This window comes from Sapajus apella, unplaced genomic scaffold (assembly GCF_009761245.1).
Source record: "Sapajus apella isolate SASKATOON/1434 unplaced genomic scaffold, GSC_monkey_1.0 scaffold14, whole genome shotgun sequence".
Taxonomy (NCBI): Eukaryota; Metazoa; Chordata; class Mammalia; order Primates; family Cebidae; genus Sapajus; species Sapajus apella.
In genome coordinates, this window is record NW_022436954.1 from 4,885,950 (window position 1) to 4,901,579 (window position 15,630).

At 50.6% G+C, this 15,630-nt stretch overlaps 1 protein-coding gene across 2 annotated transcripts in view; it reads right to left on the reverse strand.

Annotated features, from left to right (window-relative positions):
* PACS1 (phosphofurin acidic cluster sorting protein 1) overlaps positions 1-15,630 on the reverse strand; it is a 188,870-nt gene that overhangs the window by 7,851 nt on the left and 165,389 nt on the right. For both annotated transcript variants that reach the window (XM_032282763.1, XM_032282764.1), the window contains exons 11-21: positions 13,672-13,752; positions 10,293-10,408; positions 10,021-10,156; positions 8,683-8,787; positions 7,930-8,036; positions 7,056-7,210; positions 6,753-6,863; positions 5,561-5,663; positions 5,028-5,070; positions 1,995-2,037; positions 1,559-1,694 (exon numbers count right to left, since the gene is read on the reverse strand). In XM_032282763.1, the coding sequence (XP_032138654.1) occupies positions 1,559-1,694; positions 1,995-2,037; positions 5,028-5,070; positions 5,561-5,663; positions 6,753-6,863; positions 7,056-7,210; positions 7,930-8,036; positions 8,683-8,787; positions 10,021-10,156; positions 10,293-10,408; positions 13,672-13,752 (1,136 nt within the window). The remainder of the gene's footprint in view (positions 1-1,558; positions 1,695-1,994; positions 2,038-5,027; positions 5,071-5,560; positions 5,664-6,752; positions 6,864-7,055; positions 7,211-7,929; positions 8,037-8,682; positions 8,788-10,020; positions 10,157-10,292; positions 10,409-13,671; positions 13,753-15,630) is intronic.

The following is a 15,630-nucleotide window of genomic DNA, read 5'->3' on the forward strand; positions in this document are numbered from 1 at the left end:
AAAAAAAAAAAAAAAAAAAAAAAAAAAAAAAAAAAAAAAACACAAGATTAACTTGGAAGGGAAAGAAGGTGGAGGGAAGGGTTGGTACCAAGGCTCCCTAAATCCATGCTGGACAAAAACCCTTCTGCTGTGGGGTGAGATGAGAGAAAATGCCTCCAGGAAGCTGAGGTCCCCAGGTCAGAACTTGACCTCCTTTCGTCCACGGTCCCCTCCAGAAGAGGGGAGGCACCCTGAGAAGCAGAGGATGAATGATACCAGGGACTGGGATTCTAGCTCTGAGGCAGGCCTCGTGCCACACAACACATCACTGGCACTTTGGGGGAAGCCACTGGCCAATGCCACCCTCGCTATTGCTACAAGGAAAGGGAAGGCGTGAAGGTGGAAGGCCACGACATGGGAGAAGGGAAGGAAGGCTGCTCCCTCCCAGAGCTGACCATGCCTGCTCTCCTCTCACCTCAGCCTCTTCTTGTCAGAAGCCCACCCTCCAGCCTCCCTCTGCCCCTGCTCCTGGACCTTTGATCTAAACTTTAGATACATGAGATCCTAAAGACATGGCCACCTCCTGTATCACTTCCAGCGGTCTGAGATTCAGCCTGAACCCAGGCTCCGGCACCTGCTCCCGCTCCCACACCAGCACATCAGCAGGGCCGCCTCACTGTGCCAGGTGCTGACACGCATGTTCCTTTTTTCTTCTTTTTCAGAGACATGGATTGCTTCCTTTAGAGAGGCCCTCTGACTGTCACCAATGAAGACAATCCACATCTCTAAAAAAGAAAAAAGGAGGACACTAAAAGGGACAGCCCAATCCACGTCACTGTGTGGCCCAGGCCTAGCTTTGAACTCCTGGGCTCAAGTGATCCTCCTGCCTTGGCCTCTGGAGTGACCGGGACTATAGGCTGAGCCAGCACACCCAGTTTTCATGCTCTTATGTAACCTGCTTCACAGCTCTGCAAGGTGGCCACTTCACCTCTCCTCATTAGATGAAACTGAAGTTCAATAACTTGTCCAAGCTAAGCCAGTGGACAGAAGACAGAGCCATTCAAGCCCTCAAGTGTTTTATTATTAACCCAGTGGATAGAAGGCAGAGCCATTCAAGCCCTCATGTGTTTTATTTCCCAAGTGCCATGCTCTCTCTACCACCAGGGAGGTCCCATAAAAAGACACCTGCACAGCACTTTACAGTCTACAGGCCTCTCTGCTAACATGGTCTCATTCAACCCAATACTGTGAAATAGGCCAGAAAGTGTCCTCCTGTACCCAGGCCAGATGGTGACGTCTCTGAATTCTAACTTTAGTGTTTTGGGGTTTTTCTGGAGAGACAGGGTCTTACTGTCAGACAGGCTACAATACAGTGGTGCGATTATGGCTCACTGCAGCCTCAAACTCCTGGGCTCAAGCGATCCTCTCGCTTCAGCCTCGAGCAGCTGAGACCACAGGTGTGTACCGCCATGCCAAGCTTCCTGTGGCTGCCTTCTAAGCCCGTGTGCCTCAATGGAATCAGCCGGGTGGGCCTGATGGAGGGCATGGCAGGATAGGCAGGTACGGGCAGAAGCCTTACCCCACAATGGCCAGGGCGCTGCTCATGGACGGGGAGGAGGGTGGGGTGGCGGTGGCATCTCGGCTCAGGCCTGAGCTGGAGGGTGGTGATGTGGAGGGCACAGTAAGGCTGACCACAGGAGAGTCGTCCACATCACCTGTCAGGGGAAAAACGACAAACACAGTCGGCCAAAGGAAGCTATCCCTGACTTGGTGGTGGCAAGGAGCCAGGGTTCCTCCCTCAACACGGCGGCCTGCTTTCCTCCTTCGGCCCCAGGATCCTCCCCATCTCCTCCAACCACCACTGCAGTGGGGGAGTGTGGGTGCCCACAGGCTTCCTGCACAAGCTCTGACTTCCCTCAGGACATCCAGAGCCTTAACATCAGGCCTGCTGGACTAGAAAGAAGACAGGGAGGTCACCACCCTCACTCCACAGAGTAAGGGAGCCCCAGGCTCACCTGCTGTGGAGGGAGAGTCTTCAACCAGACCCACCTTCACCACCTGCAAGGAGAGAAGAGACACTCATTTGATCCTCCTGTGAAAGCAGGCATGTTCCGATCCAATCAGAAACAGATGGTTGGCACAAAAGCCATCACTACACATTATTTTATTGTCAACTTTTAATATCTTTGCAAATCTGGGCCAGGCACGGTGGCTCACGCCTGTAATCCCAGCACTTCGGGAGGCTGAGGCAGGTGGATCACCTGAGGTCAGGAGTTCAAGACCAGCCTGGGCAACATGATGAGACCCTGTCTCATCAGCTGGGCATGGTGGCACGTGCCTGTAATCCCAGCTACTTGGGAGGCTGAAGCAGGAGAATTACTTGAACCCGGGAGGTGAAGGTTGCAGTGAGCTGAGATCGCACCACTGCACTCCAACCCAGGTGACAGAGCGACAATCCATCTTTAAATAAATAAATAAGTAAATAAAATTTGGAGTGGCCCAGCTGTGGGAGGAAAACAAAACAAAACAAAACACAGTTGCAACAATGAGGTGGGGTATGTGAGACTTCGCAGTCTTCTCTGGGGATAAAGGGCTGAAGGCAGGAACCACTGCAGTGTCCTGATCACATTTGTCTAAGCTCCCATGGGCAGAGGGCCTAGGAAGATGGCTCCATCTTTGCCAGGTGGGAGTGCCTGCAAGGCCAAGTGGACGCGCTAAGGTGTGGAGACCAGCCCTCTCCTCTCTGGTCTTCCTGGAGTCTGGAGGAGTACTGAACAGGGGTGGGGGGATTCCTTAAGAATTTTCAATTCTCCATAGAGAATTCTAGAAAGGACAGCCTGGGCCCTCCAGTGGCTAGAAAAGAACACAGCCATGGATTAGGTGAGCATCCAGGCTGGGGTCAGAAGTGACAGGTGAAGTACCAGGCCCTATCTCCTGGGCCCAGTCCCAGGCAAAGGAGCATCTGGGCTAGAGTCCAGAGGGCTAGAGTCTGGAGGAGTGAAGTCTACCACACAGGCCTGCAGCTGGTTGCCTTGAGTCCTACCACACAGGACAGCAAGGCTGTGTTCGCTGAGGTCTGTCCCGATTCTCTATGGGCCCTTATTTTGATTCCCAAGGAGGAACAAATTGCCACCCTCAGGTTTCCTGGACACAGTCCCCTTCTCTCCTTGTTTCCCTGGCATTTGGTGAGGTTACTAGCTCTTTTGGTTTTTAATTTTTAAAAAAATTGTTCTCTCTCTCTCTCTTGGTTGCAAGGCCTGAGTGAGAAGTAACTCACAGCTCTACAAAGATGTGTCCAACAGCCAGCCATGACTACTGGTCATGGTCCTGGGGCCTATAATGTGGCTATGGGAGCAGCCCAGGGGCTAACCAGGGTCTGACTGGATTGCAGGACAGGAGGCTCTGCACGGCACGAGAAGGGGCTGCTGGATTTTCCCAGCTCAGGTATCTCGAGATCACGTAAGACATTCACATCTTGGATGTGATGTGGAGAGCAGGGAGAAGGGGCAGCTAGGTCTCCTCATCTGCATGAGCCCCTCCCCCTCTAGAAGCTACCAGGAAGCCTCAAGGAAATTACAGAAGATACAAACTGGCCGGGCACATTGGCTCACACCTGTAATCCCAGCACTTTGGTAGGCTGAGGCAAGCAGATCTCTTGAGTCCAAGAGTTTGAGACCAGCCTGGGCACCACGGCAAAACGTCATCTCAGCAAAAAAATACAAAAATTAGCCAGGTGTGGTGGTGTGTACCTGTGGTCCCAGCTATTCAGGAGGCTGACGCAGGATGATTACCTGAACCTGGGAGGTAGAGGTTGCAGTAACCTGAGATCATGCCACTGCACTCCAGCATGGGTGACAAGAGTGAGACTCCATCTCAAAAAAAAAAAAAAATAAAATAAAAATAAAAACAGGACCAGAAAAGGTGGCTCATGCCTGTAATCCCAGCACTTCGAGAGGCTAAGGCGGGCAGATTGCCTGAGGTCAGGAGTTCGAGACCAGTCTGACCAACATGGTGAAACCCCATCTCTACTAAAAATACAAAAATTAACCAGGCATGGTGGTGTGTGCCTGTAATCCCAGCTACTCGGGAGGCTGAGGCAGGAGAATTGCTTGAACCCGGGAAGTGGAGATTGCAGTGAGCCGAGATTGCACCACTGCACTCCAGCCTGGGCTACAGAGCAAGATTCCATCTCAAAACTAACCAACCAACCAACCAACTAACCAACCAAATGATACAAGCTGGTTTGGAAGGGAAATGCGAAGTTCTTGTAAGTAGAAATCGAAGTTTTCAGTCCTGTTTCAGTGACGTGCTCCAGCCCCTGGCAGGGCTGCACAGCTCCCTCTGGGCCCCTTCCTAGGTCAGGCAGCGCCTGTGGCCCAACTGCTGCTGAATGAACAGATGGCCAGCAGCGCACCTGCCATCAGAGACATCCACAGGGTTCTTCCTTGACTTTCAAAGTTTACTAGTATAGAGATTTCTCCTCAACTAAATAGAAAAGGAAATAAGAAAGCCTTCCTCTCAGTGGTCTATCTAACCATGAAGACAGAGTATCTGTTTTCAGACTTTGCTGCAGAATACCTCCCTCCACTGCTGCCGAGGCAGCTTCTTACCCATGAGCCACGCTCTGGACATCACTCCCCAGGCAAAGGGACCAAGGTCAGGGACTGGTGTAATAAAAAGGAGACATGCGTGATGGACCCAGGGACAGTGATTTGGAAAAGGCAGACACTAAAAGGGGCAGTCCAATCCACATCCTGGCCCAGGGTTTCTCCACCTCCACACTACTGACACTTGGGGCTGAGCCATTCTCTGCTGCAGGACCACCTGTGCACTGGAGGATAATAGGCGGCATCCCTGGCATCTACCCACCGGGTGCCCCCAGTATGACAACCAAACACATCTCTAGACACTGCCAGGTAGCCCCTGGGGGCAAAATCTCCAGTGTCTGAAGAACACTGTTCTAGATGAATCTTTTGTTTTCCTGTGTAAGGGGACCAGGAAGACCAGGAGAACGGGTGGGGTGCCGAGCAGAGGGAGTTAGTACTCACGCCAATGAAGGGAATAAACTTCTGATAGGAGTCTTCATCGGGGCTGTTGGGAGACACAGGAGAGCTTCACAGTTAGCAGGAGAGACGGGGAGGAGTGCTGCGAATGGGCCTTTCCTATCTCACTGTGGCTGCAGCACAGTCCAGGACGCTGCGCTACCTGCGCCCATCACATCCCGGGCAGCACCGGGAGGGTCTGGGACTTGCTGTGCATGTGGAGCTCACAAAATGGGGGCAAATGACCTGATTATGCAAACTACGCTCCCTGCTTCCCATGTTGAGTTCCAGCTACGAGGATGGGCTGCTTCATACTGACGGGCAGGAAAGGAAACTGAATAACTCAGGCTCCTATGGGTGGGAGGCCCAGGGCAAGGAAGGAATGCTGGGGAGGTGGCGGTAAAGCCACTCACAACCTTTCGGGTTCCTATGAAGGAACGTAGCATGTGGAAGAGGAAAATGTGAAAAAGCAAGGAAGGCCCAAGATTATTCTAACCAACCCCACTTATTTTTAAGAAACCTCTCAAAGTCAAACTTACAACTTATGCCGGCAGGTCAGCATGGCTTCGGCCACAGGAAGCTGGTGAGTCGTGGCTGCCCCGTTGACATACTGCATCACCCGCCCTACCACGTCCAGTTGCTCTGCAGAAAAGCCAAGAGATCACTAACTGCCCACTGACTTCAGCCGGCAAACCTGCAGACCTTCTCAGAGAGGGTTTCCTTCCTGAGACCTGTCAGACTCTAGGAGTTGAGTAAGGGATGGGGCTCTATGGTCCTTCTGTTTTGAAGGATTCATAAGCCCAAGGATGGTCTTAACCATAATCCCTTCCAATCTTTGAAGTTCCTCAAAGCCCTGCTCTTTCTTGGGCCACTCACACCCTTCTTCTCATGTCCACTTGCTCCTACCTGTCCTTGCACATACTCATCTGGTGGCAGAAGCCTTGCCCCACGGACCTTTGCCATTACCTCCTTCTCAGCTGTGCCAGGTCCTCACTACTTCCTAGCCTAGAAAACCTCAACCTCCTTCTGATCCCTCCTGCCTTTATTTTTTAATTTTATTTTTGAGACAGAGTTTCACTCTGCCACCCAGGCTGGAGTGCAGTGGCATGATCACACTACAGCCTCAACCTTCCGGTCTTAAGCAGTTCTCCCACCTCAGCCTCCCGAGTAGCTGGGACTACTCGGGAGGGCGCATACCACCATGCTCAGCTAATTTTTGTATTTTTGTAGAAACGGGGTCTTGCTATGCTGTCCAGGCTGGTCTCGAACTCCTGGGCTCAAGTGAAACACCCGCCTTGGCCTCCCAAAGTGCTGGGATTACAGGCATGAGCCACTGCACCCTTGACCCCTGCCACATTTATTTGATATTCAAGAAAGCACCTGGTTGGTGTGGTGTTATTCATTTATCCAGTTAGTGCTTAGTAGCTATTCTCTGCTCCTTGTATTTCATCTCTACGAGAGATGCCCTGTCCACCATGCCAGCATGGCACTGGTTCCTTCCAGAGGAACAGGAGCAGAGCAAACAGCAGAGGCTGAAAACAGGCAGATGGAAGGGCTATGCACAGTGAGCCTCTGCTTAATAAACACTTACAGAAAAATGAACAGGCAGAAGGATCTGGAAGGTGAGAGCTGCAGGGAGAAAAGCAGCATGAGCCCAGCCTCCTCCTGTAGCCAGGGCTGGCACCTGTGGACCCCAGGGGTGGGAAGAAGCTCTTTACATGGGGTCGTTACCTGACACTGGAGGCTCTGAGCGACTGAACAGATCTCTCCAGCCAGAATCCAGGAAGGAACTACTGTATTTACTGTCAACTGATCCCAAGTATTTGGCCACAGGGTGAGAACCTGGTAGATGGAAAACCAGACATGTTGGATTCGTCAGGAGATGAGATGGTGTGGGAACAGCTGTCCTTAGCCATGGCCTTGGTCTCCCTGACTGTCCCTTCCTAGGCCCCAACCCCACCGTCCTGCTCTAGACAAGGCATCTGTCTAGGGAACCCACATGCCCGACACCCTCCTGGTGCCACCCATCTTTACCGAGTGGGATGATGAGGAAACGCATGTAGCCAAGCCAGTCAGAGGTCTTGTTGGCCAGGGACTTGACAAAGAATCTGAGGATGGAGCTCAGGTAGCTCTGGCCTCCCACAGCGGCCACCTTCACTGGCCTTGGCATGGAAGAGTTGCAGTTGCAGCTGGGGAGGAAGGGAAGTGTCACAGCCATGCTCAGGGCATGTCAGGATCCTGCCCAGTGGAAGGCCCTGAGCTAACTTTCTGTGATCTAGACAACCCACAGGGAAAAAGCAAACCAATCCACAAAATAATACAGAGAGGATCATACAGGGAATAAGCCACAGTGCTTTCACAACCAAGAGAAAAATCCAGGGTCAGAGGGCATTGCCCATGAAGCAGACGGAATAGCTGACTCAGTAGTGTGCCTGGGATGCCTGCACGGTGCGTGCCCCCAAGGCCTGAAATCTGTGGTTCTCTTTCATAAGGGCAAGGTCAAGGGCAAGAGCCTCGGGCCCTTTAAGAAGGCCTGGGGGTGGGGGAAGCACTGACTCTCGACTGTCTAACAGCTTGTTGCAGTTGGAAGGAGTAAAAGGTCTTTTTAAAACCCGCGTGTCCTCTCCTTCATCATGGGTTTAAGAGGATAAAGCAAGTCAAGGCCTGGCGGGAGTCCAGGCAGGGAGGCAGGGAGCACAGGAGTTGGTATTTATACTCCCAATCCTCTGGGGTCTGCAGGGGCCTTGAGCTCCACAGCCTGCTGCCACTACCCCTCAAAACATGTGCCCCTCTGCAGATTCTTGGTCTAATGAGTCTAGGAGGTTCTACCATTGCTTAGAAGTCAGCACAGGAAGATGAAGTCAGAGGGAATTCCTAAGGGCAGGAGAGGGGAGGCCAGAGCCCTTACTAGCGCTGGATCCGAGTCAGCAGGGCGGACAGCACGGCCTGGACCTCCACGATGGAGCAGGTGCAAACTACAGGCTTCCGCTGGTCCTGGAGCAGCTCAGCCACATACTGGGACAGGGAGGGAGGACAGCAGGGACACAGGTGAGAACATGTTACTCCTTCACAAGGGACAAGAGGCAAGCGAGGCCCAGACCAAGCTGTAGGGCCCCTGTCCTCTGAAGTTCAGATCAAAGCTAGGCAAAGGCAGTCAGGTCTCCAGACTACCAGTAAGGAGAGGGTGGGGCCAGACCCATGAGACATGCAGAGTGTGAGAGATGGGAAGGCTTAGGGGGTTTCACATGCTAGGTTACTCCAGGTGTCCCTGGCACCAATGTCTAACCCAGGTGGACAGTGCTGAGGGAGCAAGCAGGGATGCTCTGCCCTGCTGACCTGCCTTCATGGGGGCAGCCCTGGAGGTCACAGCACAGGTGCCTCTCAAGGGGTCTCCATTCCGCTATGCTGCCTGATGCACGTGGCACCCTGGAGGAGTTACTGTTGCTTTTTTTTTTTTTTAAACAGTATGAGGAAGCCGAGGTATAGCAAAGTTAGTGACTTAAGATCCTGCAAGTTGGACAATGACAGAAGTGGGACTAGAACTCAGAGTTCTTGGCTCAGTTCAGAGAAGGCGGGGGCTGACGGAGGGGTGAGATTCCCACTTCCCCATGCACTGCTTGCCCTCCAGGACCCCACATGGCCTCGAAGTCTCAGCACTTACCTGGCCCTGCCAGTCAGTGGTGTTCACCAGGATGACATTTTCGGGGAGGGCTGCGTCTGACACCAGGATTTGATTCAGTTGGTCATACACCACCTTTCTTGGAATCTGCAGGAACAAAAGAAAGTGTCTCTTGTTAGGAAGTCCCCAGGGAGCCTGAGGACAGGGCTGCTGGACTGGTTTGAGGGGAGTCCCTGGAGCAGGGTTGTTCAGAGAGAACAGATACCAGGACTTTGGGAGGGAGACTCAGTCTCCTGCTGGCCAGACACAATGGAGAAGAGGAGAAAGAAGCAGCAAAGCGAGTCCTCAGAGGACACATGGAGATCAGGAACAAAGCAACAGTGGTTGTCCTGTCAGGGTAGGTGGAGAGGATGGAGGTGCTGCAAGCTTCACGGATGGGAAATGGTGTGGATGGCAGGAGGGGCAGCAGTGTAAGAACCAGGAGAGGAGGGGCAGAGGGTGGCCAGCAGATGCTCAGAGAAATGGAAACGAGGGCAGTGGGGAGAGAAATAATGAGAGTGGCATCGAGTGCTATGTGGGGACCTGCTGTCTGAGGGAACAAAAGGTATTTCAGGAACAGTGATTAACAAGAAGGACAATACCTCACCCCAGGCACTGGGCTATTCTAGTCTCAAGTTCATTTTCAGCTATGTAATAGCAAGGAGCTCAGGAGGGCACACTGACAATGCACTTGATAAGTTATCAGAGGAATGAACAGGCTGGCTGTTTAACCCTAGCAGAACTGGAACTGTGTGAGGTGTGCTGGGAAAATCCCTGCCCCAGACCTCTGACAAGACAGGCCTTCAAAACGAGAACACAATTCCCGAGACCCAGCTGCTTCGGACTTCTTTTCCAGCCCACTCTCAGGTCCTTCTGCTGGAATAGTTTAATATTGTTGGCTTCCAGGCTTGAAAGCATGATGACTGATCATAGCAGTACTCAGGTTGGGAGCTTGGGTCAGGGTGTCCCATGAGATCCAGAGGCTGCTGTCCTCTGGAACAATGGATTCACTGAATAACCTCCAGACTGACATCTGATGGAGGCAGAGACACCAGAGGTGTGGAATCACCCACTCCAGGCCATGGCAGGCCAGGACCACACAGTGTTTTTGGCTCCCATGCCTGCTCCCTAGAGGTCAGCATGGAAGCCAATTCCACAATGGCACTAAGTAAGAAATAGAGGAAACCTCTCTAATTTAGTCTTTCTTCAAGAGTTTTTGTTCAGAGCATTTCCAAGTATTCCTCTTCCCTCCAACTAACTGTCCAAGGAAGCTGACAAAACACAGCCTGAAGTTCAGGAAATCTCAGAGGCTCCTGGTGTTTTTGGGGGACCTGGAAGTACCTGTGTGCTGTGACCCAGATCTGGGGAGCGCTCACTGTCGGAACTGTTGGTCCTCTCGCTCAGGGGCTTGGAGAGCTGCCGCTCCTTCAGGGGTGTGCTCCTCTTCTGCCGGGGTGTGTGTACCCCCTCCACTTTGCTGCCAGGGAGGTGGAAAGAGGGTGGTGATATAGCCCCTCCAACCCCAAAGCTGCCAGCCCCACTTTCCCTTGGCCCCAAAGCCCATGCTAAGCATAGCTGCAGGTGTACCCTCTGCTTTTTCCCATCTGGAGTACCTGGGGGAGGCAGAGCCCTGGAGATCTGTTTTGCTCGACTTCATGGGAGTTTTGACTTTCTCTGGCACAACCAGACTCGTGCTCACATCTCCAAACATGTCCTGGTCAGTGATTTCCTACCATGGAGAAGAAGCAGTGAAGATCACCTCCCACTCAGTGACCACCCAGGAGCCTCCTTGGACTGACCAGGGCCCATCACCATCCTGAGGAGATTCATTCTCTTCTTCTGAAAGCTCGTGGCCCTAAAGCTCCTGCCTCAGCTGATGGAAAATTGCTACTGTTCACCTGTGACTGAATATACCCTGCATGGGCACCTTAGGTTCCAATCCAGTAAATATCCAGTTACCAACGACCTGCTGGCACACGAAGAGTGGACTGATGACCTGCCGTCTTCAGGAGAGAAGAGGGGACCCCTAAATGCATCTCCCTGGTGCCCTGACCAGACCTCACCTGGTCTACAAGACCAGAGAGGGCCATAGCCCCATTTCTCACCTTGGCCAAAGCCTCCAGAATCTCCCTTGAGATTCTCCCTTCCTTCCTCATCCCTACGCCACTGCTGTCTGTCCCTGCTCTGGCCTCACTCTCACATCCACCCTCTCTATCCCATCTTCTGAGCCCAGGCCTTTGCCTTTCCTCAGATCACTTTCCAACAATCTTCACTAGCCTCAGCTCCCCTTCTTCAAATCATCCTGCCTGCTCATGTCAAGGCTGTCTTTCTAAAGCACAACAAGAATCGTATCACAACACTGTCTAAACAGTGTGAGTAGCTTTGTAATGCTTAGAATGAAGTCTGATTCCTTTTTTTTCCTTTTCTTTTTACTTTTTTTTAGACAGGGTCTTGCTTTCTTGCCCAGGCTGGAGTGCGGTGGCACGGTCTCAGCTCACTGCAACCTTGAACTTGTGGGCTCAAGAGATTATCTTTTTTTTTTTTTTTTGAGACGGAGTCTCGCTCTGTTGCCCAGGCTGGAGGGCAGTGGCATGATCTTGACTCACTGTAGTCTCAAGTGATTCTCCCGCCTCAGCCTCCTGAGTAGCTGGGACTACAGGTGTGCGCCACCATGCCTGGCTAATTTTTGTATTTTTAGTAGAGATGGGGTTTCACCATGCTGGCCAGGCTTGTCTCGAACTCCTGACCTCATGATCTGCCTGCCTTGGCCTCCCAAAGTGCTGGAATTATAAGTGTGAGCCACCATGATCAGCCTCAAGCAATTATCTTACTTCATCCTTCCAAGTACAGGTGCATGCCACCATGCCTGGCTAATTTTTTATAATTATTATTATTTTTTTTTTTGGTAGAGATGGGAGTTTTTCCATGTTACCTAAGCCGGTCTTGAATCCCCAGGCTCAAACAATCTGCCTGCCTCAGCCTCCCAAAGTACTGGGATTACAGGGATGATAAGCCACCATGCCTGGCCAATTCTGACTCTTTAGTGGGGCCTCTGAGGCCTGCCATAACCCAGCCTGGGCCACCTTTCTAAGTAAATCTCCCAAGCATCCTCCCCTGGGGCCCACTATCTCCCTAACGCTCCAGCCCTCAGGAAGGATTCTGGTCTCTATGCAGGCAGCACACCTGCCTACTTCTCTGCCTCTGAATGGTCTTTATGTTTTCAAAATGCTTACTAAGAGCATAACTTCTTTTTTTTTTTTTTTTTTTTTTTTGAGACAGAGTCTCACTCTGTCGCCAGGCACCAGGCTGGAATGCAGTGGCACAATCTTGGCTCACTGCAACCTCCGCCTCCCGGGTTCAAGCAATTCTCCTGCTTCAGCCTCCCGAGTAGCTGGGACTACAGGTGCACGCCATCACACCCAGCTAATTTTTGTATTTTTAGTAGAGACGGGGTTTCACCATATTGGCCAGGATGGTCTCGATCTCTTGACCTTGTGATCCGCCCGACTTGGCCTCCCAAAGTGCTAGGATTACAGGCTTGAGCCACCGTGCCCAGCCAGGGCATAACTTCTACAAGGAGTATAAATCTAAAATAGTCAACTTGAATTTTTATGCAAATATGCCCCCAGGTGACCATTAACCAGATCAAGACAGAACATTCCAGGACTCCTGAGGGCTCCCTATGCCCCTCCCTGTCCCTGGGTAACAGGTATGCTGACATCTACCTCATGGATTAGTTTTGCCTGTGAGTTTCACAGAACTGGAATCCTACGGCATGCATTTTTTGGCATTCAGCTTCTTTTACTCAACACTAAATTGCTGAGATTTGGCCAGTCACTGAAGAGTTTTAATCGGGAAGTGACACAATTGAAATTTCATTTTGAAAAGGCCACAGTGGGGCCGGGAGCAGTGGCTTATGCCTGTAATCCCAGCACTTTGGGAGGCCGAGGCGGGCGGATCACAAGGTCAAGAGATCAAAACCTTCCTGGCCAACATGGTGAAACCCTGTCTCTAAAAAAGGAAAAGGCCACAGTGTATTTGCCACATGCAGTACGGACCACCAGTGGGGCCACAGTGGAAGCTGGATTATTCAGATTACTGGTGAACTGGAAACTGTAAGTTAGGGTAGTGAGTTTCAAATTAATCTTGAATCAAGCCTAAATATATGAGATCTTTAATGTAATCTTAATTACTATAGAAAACACAAGCCTAAAATAATTCTTTCACAGATTCTATTCAATGCCCCCGAAGGTCTCACCGTTAGGCTCATCCTTAGATGGGATTCTGTAAAGTTCTCTGCTCCCTCCCCTCAAGGGTCCTGCCTCTGGGCATGGGATGAACTTTGGTGTAACCTGCAAAGCCCAGCTCAGACATCGCTTCCCCAGTCTGTGTCCCCTGTACCTCCCTGGGCCTCCCCAGAGTCCCAAGGAGGTACAGGGGATGTAAACTGTGGCACACTCATCTTTGCATCTTCAGTGCCCAGCACAAGCAGGTACACAGTAAAAGTGGGTGCAATTCAACCTGTAAAAAACCTGGGCATCCTAACCAACTCTATTTCACTTCACTGGGGCTTAGGCCTGTGGTCCTGGGCAGCTCCAGCACCTCTAGGAACACGGACCAGTGCCCCTCAGAGACTGAATGCTGTGGGTCGCCTGGCTGCTGAAAAAGCAACATCAAAGGATGAAGGGACAATTTTCCAGGGAAGATGTTGGTGACGGATGGTGAGAAGTTTCCTCAACTAGCATTTGGTCAGCTCTTATTAAAGGGCAGAATGAGGACATTTCTGCTATACTAATTTTGGGAGCAAACTGGTGTCTAGGGCAGGTTACATTCCACAGGTAAAGATTTCAGGAGAAAGAGAGTACAGGACATTCATAAGCCTGTAGATTTAGGTGAAATTTCTAGGGTGATCCTGAGGGTCCTTCTGTCTTTGTTTCTAAAGGGACAAACACTATTTGAAACAGCTGAAACAGGAAACTGACCCATACATACCAGAGTGTCTGTTTCAGTCAAGCTGTCATCTTGGTTTTTAATCCAAGTAGATTTGACTTTTTCTAGAGCAGCCAATTCCATCTGCAAAAATTATAAGAATTAGTTATCACTGATCCAAATAACTACCACTCTAATTTGTTTTACTAGGTCCCTATGAAGCTTAAAATACTTTCATGTAGTATCCAACCTCATAAAATCTTTAGGGCTTTTATCTTATGCCATGGGAGGTACATTTTTTGTGAAAACTAAGTTTTGGAAAGATCAGTTATCTTTATCATCACTAAGTCAATAACACAGGGAGATTCGCAACCCAGAAATTCTGACTCCCATGAGATGTCACTAGGGAAGAGAAGCTCAAAATTTCGATGGCTTTGCTATTGCATCCATGAAATCTTTGACCCTGGATCCAGTGAATACCCCTGCCCAGGAAGGACATAGAAGGGAGGTCTTGGTAGTGGAAGGAGTATGCTAGGTTCAGGTCTTTGATTTTGAGACTAAAGACATCCATAGTAGCCAAATGCTTTTTGCCTGGTGGGAATATCCAGAAAACCCTCCTACGGGATATACTAAGCAGAAAGACACCCAATTTTAAACCATTTAGGCATAAATTAATTCTCCTAATTCTGCTAACTCTTATTAGCATTTCTCATAAATATTAAAAATTTTTGGCCAGGAACAGTGGCTCATGCCTATAATCCCAGCACTTCTGGAGGCTGAGGTGGGCGGAACACGAGGTCAAGAGATTGAGACCATCCAAGCCAACATGGTGAAACCCCATCTCTACTAAAAATACAAAAATTAGCTGGGTGTGGTGGCGTGCACCTGTAGTCCCAGCTACTCAGGGGGCTGATGAAGGAGAATTGCTTGAACCCAGGAGGCAGAGGTTGCAGTGAGCCTTGATCTTACCAGCCTGGCAACAGAGCAAGATTCCATCTCAAAAAAAAAAAAAAAAAAATTCCTTTGCAAATACAGATGCGTAACCAGGTTTTCATACTTGTTAATATTGCTTCTCACTGGGCAGGCAGCAACTAAAAGTCACCAACAGTGACTTGTGGGTTGTAGGCCTTAGATGCAGGGAAGATCTGGCCTGAATGAATGTTTTTGTTTCTTGTAGGGAACCACAGGAGGCAGAAAATATAAATGATATTCCACTTCCTCCCAATTACTCAAAGTCCTTTCTCTGAGTCATTCATATAATACTGAGAAGCATCAGGCTAATAAATTCAGGGTCACTTGGCAAACTATGGAACAAGGATCACCACAGCAGGCTCCCTGTGTCACACTAAACCAGGGTTCCTCCACCCTGACATGACTGACATTTGGGGCTGGGTCATTCTTTGTTGTGGGGGCCTGTCCTGTGTACTGTGGGATGTCTGGCAGCATCCCTGGCCTCTACTCACTATGTGCTGGTAGTGGAAAGTCCCCACCCTCTAATTTGTGACAAACAAAAATGTCTCCAATCATTGCTAAATGTCTGGGAAGCAAAATCATCCCAGCTGAGAACCTCTGCTTCAGGGCATCTGCAGGACTAACTCAGCATGCCTGAGCCAGACCCTGGGACCCCAGATCTTCAGACGCTTTGGCTTATGTAATGGCTCACAGCCACCGAATAGGTTGCCTCTAGACTGCAGAACTAGCTCATTTAAACCTCGTCTATATAATCAGCCAATGTTTTTTTTTTTTTTTTTTTCAGACAGAGTCTCACTCTATTGCCCAGGCTGGTGTATAGTGGTGCAATCTTGGCTCACTGCAACTTCCACCTCCCAGGTTCTAGTGATTCTCCTGCCTCAGCCTCCAAATTAGCTGGATTACAAGCGTCCGCCGCCAACCCTGGCTAATTTTTTTTTTTAGAAGGAGTTTCGCTCTTGTTACCCAGGCTGGAGTGCAATGGCGCGATCTTGGCTCACCGCAACCTCCGCCTCCTGGGTTCAGGCCATTCTCCTGCCTCAACCTCCTGAG